At 22.8% G+C, this 18,704-nt stretch overlaps 1 protein-coding gene and 2 long non-coding RNA genes across 3 annotated transcripts in view; 2 read left to right on the top strand and 1 right to left on the bottom strand.

Annotated features, from left to right (window-relative positions):
• The window catches only part of LOC122510398, a 24,533-nt gene extending 10,079 nt beyond the window's left edge, over nt 1-14,454 (bottom strand). The window contains exons 1-3 of the long non-coding RNA XR_006302439.1: nt 14,118-14,454; nt 10,554-10,838; nt 8,933-9,063 (exon numbers count right to left, since the gene is read on the bottom strand). This is a non-coding gene — a long non-coding RNA (uncharacterized LOC122510398). The remainder of the gene's footprint in view (nt 1-8,932; nt 9,064-10,553; nt 10,839-14,117) is intronic.
• On the top strand, nt 6,541-18,704 carry LOC122510396. Its single transcript, XM_043625016.1, has 3 exons — nt 6,541-7,041; nt 15,494-15,660; nt 17,853-18,704. The coding sequence occupies exons 1-3, from the start codon at nt 6,955-6,957 to the stop codon at nt 17,980-17,982; spliced, it is 384 nt and encodes a 127-aa protein (XP_043480951.1). The 5' UTR covers nt 6,541-6,954; the 3' UTR covers nt 17,983-18,704.
• On the top strand, nt 12,591-13,692 carry LOC122510397. The gene is made up of 2 exons (XR_006302438.1): nt 12,591-13,314; nt 13,519-13,692. It is a non-coding gene; the product is annotated as an uncharacterized LOC122510397 (long non-coding RNA).

Genomic DNA, 18,704 nt, shown 5'->3' with positions numbered 1-18,704 from the left:
TTTCTTTGAATAAATTTAATTATTTTCAGAACTGAAAATAAATTCATGTGAAAAAATGGGGGACTAATTTTTTTTCAAATTTTTTGATAAAATTCTTGGCAAGAATTATTGAATTTTCATAAATTACAAAATTTTTCACAGAAATTTAATTATTTTTAAACATTTTAATAAAATTTTTTGCAATAATTCAATTATTTTCATAAATAATAAAAATCTTCTCCGGAATTCAATTATTTTTAAAGATTTTAATTAAATTCACAAGAATTCAATTATCTAAAAAGAAATTCAATAAAGTTCTCAGGAATTCAATTTATTTTATAAATAATAAAATTATTCTCGAATTCAATTATTTTTATAAATATTAACAATCTTCGCAAGAATTCAATCATTTAAAAAAAAAATTTTTTAATTTCTTCGCAAAGAATTCAATTATTTTTAAAAAAATTAATAAAGTTCTTTGCAAGAATACAATTATTTTTATAAATAATAAATTTTTTCGCGAGAATTGAATTATTTTTAATACAATTTTATTACAATTCCTGCACCGAAAAAAAATTATTTGATTCAAATAACCGATTACTTGACTATTATCAATTAAATATTTTATTGAATCAATTAATATTTATTGGAGTCAATTAAATGGCATTTGAATCAATAATTTCAGTATTTGAACCAAATACCATTTAATTGACTTCAATCAATATTATTTGATTCAATTAAATATTTAATTAATCGGTTATTTGAATCAATTAAATTTTTTTTTCAGTGTGGAATGAATTCAATTGTTTCTAAAAGTTTTATGAAAATTCTTTGAAAAATTTAATTATTTTTAAAATTCACAATAAATTTCGTAAAAAAAACATGGGAGACTAACAATTTTTTCAAATTTTTTGATAAAATGCTTGGCAAGAATTCTTGAATTTTTAGAAATAACAAAATTTAAAAAAAATTCAATTCTTTTTAAACATTTTAATTAAATTTTTCGCAATAATTCAATTATATTCATAAATAATAAAATTCTTCTCAGGAATTCAATTATTTTTGAAGATTTTAATTAAATTCTTAAGAATTCAATTTTTTAAAAAACAATTAATAAAGTTCTTCTCAGGAATTCAATTAATTTCATAAATAATAAAATTATTCTCGAATTCAATTATTAACATTCTTCGCAAGAATTCAATTATTTAAAAAAATTTTAATAAAATTCTTCTCGGGAATTCAATTAATTTTATAAACAATAAAATTCTTCTCAAAAATTCAACTATTTTTATAAATATTAAAATTCTTCTCAGAAATTCAATTATTTTAAAAAAAATTTATAAAGCTCTTCGCAAGAATTCAATTATTTTTCTAAATAATAAAAATTTTTGCGAGAATTCAATTATTGTTTTAAATATTAAAATTCTTCTCAGAAATTCAAATAATTAAAAGAAATTTAATAAAGTTCTTCGCAAGAATTCAATTATTTTTAAAAATAATAAATTTTTTTGCGAGAATTCAATTATTTTTTATACAATTTTATTACAATTCCTGGAAAGAATTCAATTATTTCTAACAGTTTTATTAAATTTCTTTGAATAAATTTAATTATTTTCAGAATTGAAAATAAATTCATGTGAAAAAATGGGGGACTAATTTTTTTCAAATTTTTCGATAAAATTCTTAGCGAGATTTCTTGAGTTTTCATAAATAATAAAATTTTTCGCAAAAATTCAATTATTTTCAATATAAAATTTTAATAAAATTTCTGGAAAGAATTCAATTATATATTCAAAAGTTCGAAGAAAATTCTTTCAAGAAATTTAATTATTTTCAATAAAATTTTAATAAAATTCAATAATAAAATTTTTAACTATAATTATTAACAGACACGCTTGTTTTAAAAAGTTAAAAAAAACTTCTTTTGTCAAATTCAATTAGTTTCAAGATTTTCAATTAAAATTATTTTAAAGTAAAGTTTTTATTTTTAAAATTTAAGAAAATTGATCGAAGGAATTTAATTATTTTCAAATTGTTTGATAAAATTCTTGTCAGAAATTTTAATTCCTGTGGAAAAATAAATAGGTATTTAAATATTTATTTTTGAAAACAATTAATCTATTTTTTAGTGTAACACAGTTTTTCTAAGGATATCAAATTGAGACAAAAAAAAATGTATCAAATTCTTGCGATTCACTTTTTTTGTCTTAAATTGATACCCTTAGAAAAACTAAATATTTACTAAATATTTCAGTATGTATTTAAAGAGGTTCTTAAAGTTCCGATCGTTTAAATCTTAACGAAATTGATTGATTTCATCTTCAAATTAAAATTTTGCTACATTATTTTTGCGGAACGTATAAAAAAATGATTCATAACGTTTCTAAATATTAAATTTGGGTTTTCAATTTTCATTACATTCAGCAATTTATGAAAATAATTACGACTAAAAAAAATTAATTAATTAATTAATCTAATATTTATTTGAACATTAAAAGCTTGTAGACAATTTCGAAGCAATTTATTTTTTATTTTAATAAAAATTATTTAATTCAAGTCAATTTAATAACAATAAACAAATTAAAATTTTCTTCGCAGTGTAAATCTTAAAATTTATTTAAAACTAAAATTCTTTGAAACAATTTTGGCTCGACATTTTCAAAGAAGTGTGAAATTAGTTATTTTTAACTAACTCTAATTTAAAGAGCTTAAAACTAGCCAATTTCTCACAAATTAAAATTTAGTCGATTTATGAACCAAACTTATAGATAAAAAAAAATTCAATTCAATTAATATATTTTGAAAAATTTTCTCAAAAAATTATACTTAAAATTTGTGTCTAAAATAAAACTGTTCTTCATAAACTTCTTCATAAAATATACTCAAAAAATCTTTCACTGATTTCCTGACAAAGATAAACTGTATAATTAAAATTTTTTTATTCTATTTTAAATTGAGTTGATATTTAAACTAGTATAATAATAAATGATTCGAGTAAAAAAATCCAAAAAAAAAAGAAAGACTAATTTTTTTTATTCCCCCTTTGATGATAACCAATGATCTAGTTTAAGCCTGATTGGATGAGAATTGACCAATTTCAAATAATACTTGTCTAATCTGGAAAGATTTCTTTTTTTTCATACCATATATTTCTATACAGTTTAGGTAATAAAAATTAGAAGAGTTTTTTTTTCTATTTATTAAATATCGCAACATTCTAATTTTAAGAAATAGACCTAACCACGGTCACAAAAAAATTTCTTCGCCTTGATTTCTATGTCAACACAACTTTAACGAATGGTCTGTGTGATGCGGCATTCCCTATAATGTAGATGATTACTAAATTTTTGTAAAATATTTTTGCAAATTTAGTGTCTTTTCCCCCCTTCCTCTCATTCTAAAAATAAGAATAAATAAATAATTTTAAATGTAAACGCTAAAAAAATTTTTTTTATTCAAATAACCGATTAAATAAATATTTACTTGAATCAAGTACTTTTTATTAAAATCAAATAAATTATTTTAAATACTGAAATCATTGGTTCAAATAGAATTTATTTCAAATGAAATATGATTTAAATCAAAATTATTTGATTGAAGTAAATATTTATTTGATAATAGACAAGTATAATCGATTATTTAATTTTTATTGTCAATCTAGAAAAAACTAAATTTTTTTTCCGTTTTATTATTATTATAACAGGCTTCATACTCGATAATTAATTTTTAAGTAGCAAAAAGTATCATTGAGACTGAAAAATAGTAGTAAAAAAGTAGCTATCAAAAAATTAAACTTGGCGACTCAATCTTTTCATAATTTTCTAAAATCAGAGTTTTTCAAAATTATCAAAATTAGGACAAAAAAAAATGTGATACTTTTTTTTGGTCTCAATTTGATATCCTTAGAAAAACTGTGTTACACTCAAAAATAGAATAATTGTTTTCAAAAATAAATATTTAAATATACCTATTTATTTTTCCACAGGAATTAAAATATATTTAAAATGATTTCAATTTAAAGCCTTTTTGAAATTTAACTATATTTCTAAAAATTACTGTAATTCTTCCAAAATTGAATTATTTTTTAGAATTTTTGATTAAAATTCTTCAAAACTTTAATCTTTTTATTTCAAAATAAAAATTTGAATATTATTACAGTTTAACATCAATTAAAATTGGCAAAGTATTCAATTTAAAAATTCAATTCTTAACAAAAAATTCTACTATAGAATTCAAATTATGTATTTAAATATAAAAATAAATAATTAATTGAATAATTTAATAGTTCTAAAACTTCAATTCTTATAAGAAACTTTATCGAAATTTTTTTAAATAATTGAATTCTTACGAAGGATTACATTACAATTTTTAAAAATAATTGAATTCCTGACAAGAATTTTCTTTAAATTTAAAAATAAAAACTATACTTTAAAATAATTATAATTGAAAATATTGAAACTAATTGAATTAAACGAAGAATTTTTTTAACTTTTTCAAATAATCGTGCCTGTTAATAATTATAATTAAAAATTTTATTAAAATTGTATTGAAAATAATTAAATTTCTTGGAAGAATCTTCTTCGAACTATTAAAAATATAATTGAATTCTCGCGTAAAATTTTATTATTTATAAAAATAATTGATTTCCTGAGAAGAACTTTATTCAATTTTTTTTAAATAATTGTATTTTTGCGAAGAATGTTAATATTTATAATAATAATTGAATTCAAGAATATTTTTATTATTTATAAAATTAATTGAATTTCTGAGAACTTTATTAAATTTCTTTTCAGATAATTGAATTCTTGCGAATTTAATAAAAATCTTTAAAAATAATTGAATTTCGGAAAAGATTTTTATTATTTATGAAAATAATTGAATTATTGCGAAAAATTTTATTAAAATGTTTAAAAATAATTAAATTTCTGTGAAAAATTTTGTAATTTATGAAAATTCAATAATTCTTGCCAAGAATTTTATCGAAAAATTTGAAAAAAAATTAGTCCCCCATTTTTTCACATGAATTTATTCTCAATTCTGAAAATAATTAAATTCATTCAAAGAAATTTAATAAAACTGTTAGAAATAATTGAATTCCCTCCAGGAATTGTAATAAAATTGTATTAAAAATAATTGAATTCTTGCGAAGAATGTTAATATTTATAAAAATAATTGAATTCAAGAATAATTTTATTATTTATAAAATTAATTGAATTCCTGAGAAGAACTTTATTAAATTTTTTTTAAATAATTGAATTCTTGCAAATTTATTTAAAAACGTCAAAAATAATTGAATTCCTGAGAAGAATTTTATTATTTATAGAAATTTAAGAATTCAATTCATTTCCAAGAATTTTATCAAAAAATTAAAAAAAAAAAATTTAGTCTCCCATTTCTTTACGAAATTTATTTTCAATTCTGAAAATAATTAAATTTTTTCAAAGAATTTTAATAAAACTGTTAGAAATAATTGAATTCTTTCCAGGAATTGTAATAAATTTGTATTAAAAATAATTGAATTGTCGCGAAAAATTTTATTATTTATAAAAATAATTGAATTCTGGTAAAGAACTTTATTAAATTTTTTTTTTAATAATTGAATTCTTGCGAAGAATTTTAATATTTATAAAATTAATTGAATTCCTTAGAAGAACTTTATTCAATTTTTTTTTTAAATAATTGAATTCTTGCGAAGAATCTGATAAAAATCATTTTTAAATATTTGATTTGTTTACGAAAACTTTTATGAAAATTGTGTTCTAAATAACTAAAATCCTGTGAAAATTGTCTTATTTAGGAAAATAATTAAATTTGAAAATTTTTTTGAAAATAATTGAATCGTTTGATAGAAGTTTATTAAAATTTGTTGAATTTTTTCTAAGAATTTTATTTAAATTTCTATGATAATAATTTGTTTATTTCAACTATTAGCGAATTTAAAGTAGTGCAAATTCTCAAACACAGAAAAAAATAACTTTTAGTGTCAGAAATTTAAAAACCGTCTAAACAGTATCAAATCCAGAAGAAGCACTAAATAGTAGATTTTAGTAGATTATACGAAAGAGCCCGTTATTATGAAAACAAATGAAAATAAAATAAAACGCATTTTCATTATTGAAGAAACGTTATATACTAGGAAATTAGCTCTCTGTAGCGATATTCAATTCATGATATATGCAAAGAGGGAAAATCCCAAAAGAATTAAGTAATTTTTAATTCCATTATAATGATCCCACTGTTAATTTTTATAGCACACTAATTTCAAATATCTATTTCGAGAAATCACATTAAAGGCATGATAATTTTTGAGAGGGAGAAAAAAAAAGGAGAGAAGACAACTATATTTTTCTTTTTTGAACAAGAATGAAAGAAATTTCTCGTATGGATCCCCACTTAGGAATTATCCCACCCCCGTGATATCGTTGTTCAAATCGCAACTTAGATTCATCTTATTATATATTATTATAACTTCTAGCTTAGTCTTACCCCCACTAACGGCACCGGCTAGCCCACAGACTATATAAACCCTCGACGCCTCGAAAGCGTCCTCACTCAATACTTGCAGCTGCTGTTCGTTTAAAGTCCATACCGGTTAAACCCGCGAATCTCGAAAAACATTTTTTTTCAAGTTTGTTTTGCAACAATTAAAAAGTATCGTGATCAACAATTATCGTCTGGTCTATATCATCATTTTCGATAAATCATCTTTTTATTGTTTCGCAAAAAGAAAAAACGTGACTGACTTTATATATAGATATATAATACACTTTGAAGTGTTTAAGACTGATTTTTTTTTCGCAAAAAAAAAAATAAATAAAATACAAAAATCAACGTTGATATTGATATCGACAATATTTTTTGTGCGAACCGGCCTTCTTGTGCGGCTTCTCAACGTTTCAAAGTTTTATCCCCAATTTGGATTTCTTCGTGTCCCGCACGAAGAAAAGGGTCAATTGCAATTTAAAACAAATTAAAATGTCACACTTCAGGCTAATTATTGTCGCTTTTGTCGCTACCTGCTGGTACGCCTCTCTAATTGACACGGCTGTCCTTAGGACTCAGGTAAGTTCTATTTCATCATTCACTCTCTTTTTATTTTCAAATTTCAATTTTTCAAATTTTTGCAACGAAAGAAAAAAAATTTTTTTCCGTCTTAAAAATTATTCGCCAAAACAAATGTATCCTATTTTCTCTAAATTAAAAATTTAAAAATTCAATGTTTACTACTCAAATGTTTAGTTTGAAAAAAAAATAGAAGAAAAATGGTTACCTAATATTGTGATGAGAATGCACGCGTTTAATCTTCCCACGTGCCTTGAATCAACCGTCGCTCACATCGGACGATATGTGAAATTTGTTGTAAGTTGGAGATGTATTTCATCAGACAACTTTATATTTCAATCTTTCAGCTTCTCAACAAATCTAATTTTTTGTCAAAAAAATCTTTTTCTATCTATTCAATTTCAAGTTTTTCCAAAATTATCAAAAAAAGATTTTTCTCTTTTATCCGGAATTATTGTGTATTAAAATTGAAGACGAAATAAAACTTGACCCGTTTTTTAAATTTGAATTTTACAATTCTCGAACTACGTGAAATCGAATTGCACTCAACGGTGATTTTAAATTTGTAATCTTGTCCTGAAGTTATAGTGACAGTTTGTACTTTTTTATTTCATCAGAATTGTTAAATTATTATTTTTTTAAATCAATCAGTGATTAAATACTTATTCAAATTGAATTTAAGTCAGAAATATTTATAATTTAATTAAATAATTAATTTTTGTGGTAGAATATTAAATTTTTCCTAAATTCTGTCAAAATTTCTTTTCAAATATTGCAAATTTGCTTTTTCTTCACGAAAAGTAACAAAATGTTATCACCTTCAAATTTTTAAAATCTGTTCGAATTTTGTTGTTCCTTGTTGCAAATTGAAAAGTAAAAAAAAGTTTAAGTTCCATACAGTGAAACCTGTCAAACTGCAAGTCGATTAAATTTTATTACAGTAAACAATTGTTTTAGAATTTAATTTTGTAATATTTTTACAATATTCCAGAACTAAGTGAAAATAATTCTCGTTGGACACTTGAATACAAAAAAAATTTTAAATAGATTTGCATTCCGACAACTTCGACTGTATTGGATCAATTAATTAAAATAATTAATTATATATATTAAATTAATACAAAAACATTCCAAAATTATTTTGAAAAATTTTGATTAAAACGTATATTTGCCATTTAATTGCAATTATTCAGAAAATTAATTTTCTATAGCGAAAAGATGAATTTTTTTGACAAAATAATTGTTAAATTAAAATTTTAATATTCGACCTCTGTCTAATTTTAAAATTTGTCAGATAATTATCAAATTAGTTTGAATCTAATTAATTTTCAATAGTCACACCGGAAGTCAGAACAAGATCAGACTTGTCTACTCCTGTCTTTTCTAATATTATAACCTTTCATTTCGTTTTTTTCAAAAGAATTTTCTCGTTTCAATGATCTTGAATTCACAGCTCATCGCCAATATTCTCAATTTTTCAAATATTTAAAATTGTCAACAATAATAATAATATTAAAAATATTGATAATATTAATATCAAAAATATTATTAATAATAATTTCATTATTATTGTTTTTTTAATTTATTATTAGTGTTTCATTTATTACTCTTCCGATAATCAATTAAAAGAATATCAACAAAATTCAACAACGGAAGAAAAAATCAACTATTTATTATTAATAATAATATTAATATTAAAAATATTAATAATAATACTAATAATAATACTAATAATAATATTAATAAAATTAATATTAAAAATATTAATAATAAAAATAATAATTGTGATAAAAATCGCAATAAATACAATTGTTTGACTTAATTAGAGTAATTAGACGTCTACCTTATATTTGGGGAATAATTTCCAAAAGGACAATGTTTATGCACATACCATCTTCCTTTGTTTCTTTAAAAATGTCCTTTTCTTTTAGTTTAACTCCTCTGAATAAACGATTATGATTTTGATTCAGCCTTTTTCCGTATGCGGTATTTTTGAAATTTCTTCACAAAATCTGGTCAGTTCTGTGGAATAAAAAAAATCATAAGTACATTATATTAATCATAATTCAGGAAAATAATTTCCCCGACATTTAATTTAAATAAGAATCATTAATTTACTTATTCAAAGATTTCCGCGAAATTAGAAAAGAAACAATTTTTTTACTATTTAGCATAAATTATTTTTTGCTACATAGGCAAGGTTTAACGCTTGTAATACTTTTTAGATAACGTTTCCATTCTTAGTAAAAGAAAAAATATACAAACCTCTTATATACGTTTTTTCCACGGGGAGAAAATTCTATTAAATTTTATAAAAGTTTTTCACAATTTTCGGGAAGAAAATGCGACAAAGCGAAATTTTGATATAAAAAATACTTAACTTTAAAAAAAAACTTGTGTGAAATTTAGTATAATTATAAATATAAGAATTTTAAACTTTTTCCAAAATTATTTTTTTGGAGTCATTTAGTTTTATATTATAATTTATAATTAAACTCAAGATTTCCTGGATTATTCTTATTTTTATTAAATTGAGACGTTTCAACACCGACGTCAGTGTCCTCTTCAGTCAAATTACATTTAAAATTTTGTTAAAATAAAATTTTTTTTCTCTTTCTAACAATTCGAAATTTTTATCTTAATAATTCAAAAATTACTTTAACATATATATGACGATTTGTTGAAAATTGTTTAATATTTTCTAGTTTCAAAATTTCGGTTGGTTGCACTTTTTCCCAAATTGTAAAATACTTTTACACAATTTAATATATATTTTAGTGTCTGAAAATAATTCTGGAAAAATTAAACTTACTTTGTAATTATATTAATACTCATCATTATAAAAATATTATATTAATACGAGAATGGGATAATTTTTGTCAAATTAATTTATTGTAATTAGCTTCTCTAATTTTCAATTAATCACTTTTGACTATAATTCGACAGCACCGAATCGTTTATTAAACGAATTAGTAACAGCAATTAATTTCAAATCAAAAATGACTAATTCGTTAATTCAATTTTTACGTCATGTTAATATTAAATGAATAAAAAATTAGTGAATTTATATATCTACAAAATTTAGTAATTTTCTTACAAACATTTAGTATTTAACTGTTGAATTGTTTTCTTCTAATTAGTTATTAATTACTAATTAAAATAGGGCCGATTCGTTCACTACTACTTTTTTTTTACTAATTCAAATTTAGAGAGAGAAAAATGAGTCTTTTACTAAAAAAATGTTCCGCGACATTCATTGAATGATAATTTCATTGAAATTTGATAAAAAATTAAAAATCGACAAAAATTCGAGACAATAAAGTTGAGGGAAGACGATGATGACGATGATGACGGTGATCATCATCGGAGAGAACTAGATATAGGCCCGGCCATTTGCAACATGCAAGCTACTGGAACTTTTCATTCATGAACTCGAGTTACATTCATGCTTCAATCTTATTAAGTGCTCCTTCTCTCTTTCTCTCTCTTGCTCTTACTACTGACATACTCACCGTTTAGTCTGATGTTCTTCAATGAAACGCAAACTTGCAGTCTTTAGTTCACGCTCGTCACACTCTTCACTCGACAAGAGAGAGACTTTCATCAGAAAAAAAAACCCTTTTTCAGTGGTCAATCCGGTTAACAGTTGTAAAAATAAGCAGGATGTACTTCTTTTACAGGTGAAGATACAATTGCCATAAAAAACATTAATAGTCCTTGATTGATACTCGGAATCGTACAAATGATTCAAACAAAATAGCATATCTCCATGTTCACATTGTAAGGAAAACCTTTCTCTGAAACAGAAATTATTATAATTACTATATAATTTTCTTTCACCGTTTGAAAATATACAAAAAAAAAAAATACATTTTTTGGAATATATAAAATATCTTTACATAAATTATTATTACTTTGTCATTCTTTTGACACGAATGTATAAAACTTTACAATTACTATGTCATTTTAATTCATAAGTAGAATTTTTTCGTCGCAATTTTTTTCGAGATCATTCAATTTGAATATTTAATTCAATTTGCTTTTAAGATTTGAGTTAACGAAAATGATTTGTAATTTCATTCACGATTGACCTTCTGTTTAATAATTGGAGTTTGTTTTGATGGATCCTGGGCTTGCGAGTCACATGATATATCAGATCAGAGGCATTAATTTCATTCTCATTCACTATATCTGTGCGCATATATAGTTTGCTTTAACAATTGTCTGATTGTTTACATTAATCAAACGTGCTACATTTCTCAAATACTTGCACGTGCAAAGTATTATTCTACAAAAAAAAAAAAAAATGATTAAAAAAGAAAAAAAATTTTTCGAATTTGTTTTTTGCAAAATATTATTCTACAAAAAAAAAAAATAAAAAAAACTTAATAATATTTCGTTCAATCGACAAAATGTAATTGCGAAAGCGAACAGGAAATTATTCACAATTTTAATAGAAAGCAATTCTCTAAATCTCAAAATTAACTAGAATTGAACAATTTTGTTATCAAATCACTCAATAATTTGTTTTAAAAAAGTGGCAAAAAGTACCTTTAACTAAAAATTTATTTTAGACGATTCACAAAATTCATAAAAATTTCAGTCTGTATTTCTCTGACATTTTCCTGATTTCTATCAAAAATGTTTTTTTTAATTTTAATTAAAATTTTTCCAAAGACAGATTTTTATCAAAATTTTTGAAAATAATTAATTTCTTTCGAAGAATATTAATAAAACTTTAGAAAATAATTACTTTTTTCCAGGAATTAATTTCAAACTGTATTCAAAATGTTTCAAATTCAGTAAAGAATTTTATTATTTATAAAAATAATTAAATTCTAGCAACGAATTTTATTACTTATAAAAATAATTGAATTTCTGGGAAAAATTTTAGAATTTGTAAAAAAATAATTGAATTCTTTTTTTCGAATAACTTAATTAAAATTGGATTCAAATATTTGAATTTTTACGATGAATTTTATTATTTATGAAAATAATAATTTAACTATTATAAACAAATTTTGTCAAAATTTTAGAATATAATTAATTTTTTTCCGCATTAAAAATAATAAAATTAAAAAAAATTTTGTAATATCGAAGTATCAAATTTTGACAGTTGAGTATAACCTCTTTGTAGCAGCAGATTTCTTTCACATAGATTAAGACACGATAATTCTCATCGTGGAAGAAATGAAACCGTAATTTACAGAATTACTACTAGTATTTAATAATAGAAAACAGATTTAATATTTTCTATTCAAAAGTTGATAAAGAAAAACGAAAACTTACAAAAAAAACCTGTAGTCCTAGATGACTTTTTCTTCTTGCGAAATGCGAATTGCGATCAGACCGATTTGCTCTGAAGTTGTCTATATATCAAGTATGTATGCACCAATTTTATAAAAAAAAAAAACTACTTAAAGGTGCTTGTATACTTCCGGTATTTTATAATTGTTTATAATTATTCAATATTTATTTAATTATTCAATTATTATACCATATTCAGCGCAAAAAATGGTTGAAAATATCAATGCTATACGATTTTACTTGAATCCAACAATTTTCATTATATGGATTCATTTTCTATTTTAAACAGTAAAATTATCTTATTCGATGTGAAAAAAACTTAAATTCCACTTCGGTGATGATAAAAGTACGTATATATTTATAATAAAGCGTAATAAAGAGAATAAATTGACGAAATTGACAAATTCTGAGAAACTCATCGGAATTGTCATTTGTCAGACGAACATAACCTCTTTCGCAACGACCACACTGTAAAAAAGACCAATGTTGAATTACAATCGGGTCGTTAATTTTAAATTTTCCAGTTTGTAATTTTACTACGGTACACGTAATAATTTAACACCCATATAGTATTTTCACAATTAAAAAGTAAAATTATTACGCTTATCGTTGTAAATGTGTCACGCGTTAGTAAATGTACATCCCGAATGTTTAATCATTTCGTGATACATTGGAAACTTTTCGCTTCACGTATAACGTTGTATGTTAGCAACCCAACCGTAAAAATATTTTCGTGTGTTAAGTAACTTACAGCTGATAGTTTTACCGACAGTATGTAGAATTATGTAGCTGTCTGTAAGTATACATTCGAATATGATATTTTTTGCCCGAATGTTTTTCTACACTGCGTGACGATGAAGTGGCATATAAGAAACTATGCGCATAGGCAAACGTTAATATTTTAATTTTAATTTATTAAAATTTCGACAATTTTAAGAATTTAAAGATTAAAGGAAATTTGTAAAGGTAAGTTCAAATTCTTAACATTTTTCATTTCTTAAATTTGAAAGATTTCTTTTTAATTTTTCATATATATCAAAGTTAATAAGGTAATGTCTTTTAACCTAAAAAGAGACACGTTTTTAATGATTTTTTATACTTAAAAAATTTTATTCAACTGTGTGAATTTTCTGTATGAAAATAATTTTCAAACATAAAAAATTTTTTCAGAATATCTTCATGGACTCTATTGCTTAAGCAGCTCGTATTTTTTTAAAATTAAAGTGGAAAAAGTATTTGTTTTTCCTGTTCTGTTGGAGAATTCGTTAACTTTGTACAAATGACAAAAAAGCTACAAATGTGATTTGTATATTATAAATATTTAATATATTTATTTATTTCTTACGTTTTTCCTTTATTTCCTTTTTATAATTTAACCTTTATGTAATACAAAATAAATATAAAAAAAAGAATAATTTTAAAATGCAGCGAAATTATTATGTAAAATTACCGACGAGTGGTCGATTTACAATTTGATGCGAAATCACATAAGAGAGGTTATGTTACGAACGGTAAGTAAGTTAACATTCGGGCTGTAATAGTACTACGTCATACGTGAAGCGAAAAGTTTCCAACGTTACACGTTGTAAATTTACATTGGGCTTTTTTACAGTGCAATCTTTTTGCAAGGAGTTAGAGAGAAATTTTCATTATGAAAGAAAATAATCATTACCACACAAGTATGGCAATATTTTAATAGTAACTTTTATCAGTCCCGTACTTATTTATCCGAAAATTGGTAAATAAAAGTAAAAAAGTAGAATACTTACAAACGACGCACGACTGCACTTGTGGGAGTCCATTTTGGAAATGTCTGAAGTTGTCTTCGGATCAATTATGCTAAAACTGTAGAAAATAAAAAGTCACTAGATCTCCGTGTAAAAATGTTAATATCTCCATGTTGATAATTTGGTACACCTGGTTACCTGCTTCTGAAAAGGGGAAATTTCAGAGCAATGCAGTGTTAAAAACACAAACCACACAAACAAACACAAAACAGTTAAAAAAACATCTTGAAACATCTCAAAAGTTACAAAGAATGAAAAAAAATATAAATAAAATAAATAGAGAAGAATATTTAAAGCAGAAATCCAAAATTAAAAGTGATTGCGGTAAGAAAGTTTATCTAAAAATGATTTTTGAATCACGGTATGAAAACAATTGACATTAATTGCATAGTGAAAAAATTGTCTATTTTATTTACTTTAGTGTGATTTTATATATAATAATGGAGTTTTTAAAATTACAAAAAAAAAAGTTCAGCAATCATTGAACGATTGCGCAGGTCATTGCAGGAAAATAAGCGCGCGAATAATTTACGTTTTCGTACGATAAAATATGATTTATTGCCCGAGATCACCGACTTTGACCCTGGCCTGACGCAAACTGCCAATGATAAGCCGCAAAATGATAAACTTCATCTCTTTCGCTTTCTCAATGAACCGATTTGCCTTTCACAATTTTTCTCAGAACTGTCCGAAACAGAAAATTTTCATATATACATTATAATTAATCTTCATAATATATATTCTTAATAATTAATCTCTGCGTAGATTACTTTCGATTGAAAACTGCGTTTTCATCTGTGCAAAAAGAGATATATAACATAACTATATTTAATATATGTATATAATCATAAAGGAAAGAGTAATTGGTGTCACATAATGATTTATCTCTCTCGCTATATATAAACAATCAATGATGGGATATAATAATAATTAACCAAATTATGTGCTTAATTCGCTTAATTGGAGAAAAATTATTGTATAAACGTTGGAAATTATTTTGGTGAATTCTAATTTATTTTTATGAATATTTCGTAATTAATTTCTGAATGTGACGCGCTCTCGCGCAAGAAAAGTTCCGAAATATTTGAGGCTATGGTTTATAATTTTTGGAGAGAACTGAGAGAAATACGGAAATACAGAATGAAATTACTATTATAAATTATTGGTTCAAGTTTGTATTAAAGCCGAAATATTCGATAAAAACATAGTTTCGAAAAAAAAACTGTTTTTCGTTTGGAAATTGAAAATTAAAAAAAGATCGATTTAGAGAAAATGGGAAAATTATATTCTTGCTATAAAAAAGCATTTCCGGTATACTATTAATAAACCAAATCGCTAATAAAACGTTTTGTTTTCAGGATTTGCCGGAGAGTCTTTTGAAGATGGCACAAGATACGCACAAGTTGAGGATTCAAAGAGATACGGATAATTCGAGCAAAGAGATAAGATTCTGTTACAACACACCATGTGGTTGGGCAGTCTACGTTCCATTCACTCGCACCGTCGAGTATTTCATGAAAAATACGTGAGTTTATTTTCAATATCAATCAATCAATTTTTCAATTCATTATTTTTTCCGATTCGTTATCGCATTTAAAATGCTATCATTAAAAGCACGATTGAACTCAATGAAACATGTATAATTACAGAACTGAAAAATTTCATTAAAATTCACTCATTCAACTCAATGAATCTATATTAATAATAATTGTCTTTAAATGTTCTAAATTTTTAAATTAATGTACTGAAAATCATTGAATTCTTATAAAGTATTTATTAAAAAAATTTGAAAACAATTGAATTTTATAAAGAATTTGATTATTTTCAATAATTGTATAATAAAATTCTTTAGTCAATGTATAAATAATAAAAATCTTCTTAAAAAATTCAATTATTTTTATATTAAATAAATAAAATTCTTATGAGGATTTCACTTATTTTTAATACAATTTTAATTAATTTCTTCGAAAATTTCAATTATTTAAAAAAATTATTAAATTTTTCACAGAAATTTAGTTTTATTATTAAAAATAATTGAATTTTTTACAGGAGTTCAATTATTTTAAGAAATAATTAAATTTTCAATTATTTAAAAAACTTTTAATAAAATCCAATTCAAGAATTTAATTATTTTTAATAATTGTAATAAAATTCTTCGCAAAAAATCAATTTATGATTCTTCGAAAGAATTCAATAATATCAATAAATAGTTAATTTTTGCACAGGAATCCAATTATTTTAAATACAATTTTAATAAAACTCTTCTCAAAAATTCACTTATTTTTTTAAATTATGAAAAAATTCAATTATTTGTAGAAATAATAAATTTTTTTGAAGGGATTTCGCTAGAATTCAATTATTTTAAATACAATTTTAATAAAATTCTTGTAAAAAATTTACAATAATTTTTAAAATTTTACAAATATTCAATCATTTGTAGAAATAAATAAATTTTTTCGCATGCATTCAATTATTTAAAAAAGTTTTAATAAAATTCTTGTAAAGTATTTATTAAAAAAATTTTGAAAATAATTCAATTCATTTCAAGAATTTTATCAACATTTTTTTCAATAATTTAATTCTTGGCATGATTTATATTAAAATTCTTTAAATTGATTGAATTGTTTTGAAGAATTGATTTCAATTTTCTTGGAAATAATGAAGTTTTTTTTAATAATTATTACAATTTATAAAAATAATTGAATAGTGTGGAAGAATTTTATTAAAATGTTTAAAAGAATAATTGAATTTCTGTGAAAAATTTTGTTAATTTTGAAAATAATTGATTTCTTGGAAAGTATTTTATTTAAATCTGAAAGAAGAATTCAATTATTTCAAAAGAAATTTAATTCAAATCGTATTTAAAATAATTGATTTCCTCCGAAACATTTTATTATTTATAAAAATAATTGAATTCCTTTGAAGAATTATTTTATTTATAAAAATAATTGAATTTTTATGAAGAAATTTTACAATTTATAAATATAATTGAATTGTTTCGAAGAATTTTATTTGTTTGAACATAATTGAATTCTTTACAAGAATTTTACAGTTTATAAAAATAATAATTGAATTTTTTCAAGGAAATTTATTAAAAATTTTGAAAATAATGATTTTTTAAAAAGCATTTTATCAAAATTGTTGAAAATAATTGAATTTATATTAAAATTCTTAAAAATAATTGAATTTATTAATTTAAATTTATGAAAAATTGTATTGAAAATAATTTAATTGCTCTAAAGAAATTTATTATTCATATGAGAATAATGAAATTCTTGCGACAAATTTTATTAAAATTTTCGAATAATAATAAACAAGCATATTTAATATTATGTTCTTAATAAGTGAATTTTAAAAATTTCAAATCTGTAATTATTCAAAAATATTGATGTTTATTCTTGAAAAAATAAAATTTTTTAATTTTGATTAGAAATAGAATTTATTTCATTGATGTTACAATTTTGTAAAAAATATTTTAATTTACAAAATAATAAGAAATGGAATAACGCGTTCCGCGCGCTGGCGCGCGTATCATTTGCTAGTTGAAATATAATTAACAAACTGAAAAATTATGTTAAAAATTAAATGAATCGAAATTAAAAATATTTTTTTAAATAAAATATCAAAAAAATACGTGAAATAAAAGAATAATTTTATTTCGTTCTTTTTTTGTTTAAAACTGCAGAAGCGTTATGAGATATTTGTTTCTATTTTTAGGTGCGAGTGTGAAAATGACACTTACAAATGCGTACGCACTGATGATGATTTATCAGTGAGCGCATATGTATATCGCTGTCGCCAAAATACCACATCGGACGACATCGAATCACCAGAAGACGCTAATTGAAGAAAGAAAAACAACACAAAGAAGCTAGGCACGCTTGAATGCAACCCTGCTCATTATCGAGGATTGTAAGAAATCGCAATTACTGCTTTCTATACATATTCAGTGATTTTTTTTTACGAAGAAAAGAAGGTACACTGCAAACTTTTTATTTCTGTTTTTAAAAAAACAAGAAAAAAAAGGAAGAAAATATTCAAGAATTTCTTTGGCAAAATAAGAAATTCTAAATTGTTTTTTTTTTTTTTTTAAATAAGGAAGAAATAAGGCCAAAGATTTTTCTTCATTCCGAATAATTATTTTGATAATTATTTTCAATAACGTATTTATTAATTATTAATAATTGAGATATAGAAAAATGGTAAAATTAAAAAAGGTTTTCTTACATTCTCGCATGACACACGACGCCTAAAGGGACGTCGCAAGAAAGTAGATAATGGTTTGGCAAAGTCGCTTTCAGAATGTAATTCTTTTTTAAATTCCTATATGCTCTCAAATGACAGTTTTCCCTCCCCACGAAAAAAAAAATATTGGTTACTTAACTCTTTTTTATACGTGTATTAGTTAGAAACCATTAAAATAGAATTCATTCATTTTTTTTTACCGAATGTAAATATTGTTCCATGGCAAAAAATTTGGCAATACTTCAAATACTTCAAATACTTCAATTACTTCAATTTTCACTCTACAATATCCAACACAGCCAACATTGAATTTTAATCTTTCCA

Source organism: Leptopilina heterotoma, unplaced genomic scaffold (genome assembly GCF_015476425.1).
Source record: "Leptopilina heterotoma isolate Lh14 unplaced genomic scaffold, ASM1547642v1 Lhet_68, whole genome shotgun sequence".
Classification (NCBI taxonomy): Eukaryota; Metazoa; Arthropoda; class Insecta; order Hymenoptera; family Figitidae; genus Leptopilina; species Leptopilina heterotoma.
This window is presented reverse-complemented; position numbering and strand designations above follow the sequence as displayed.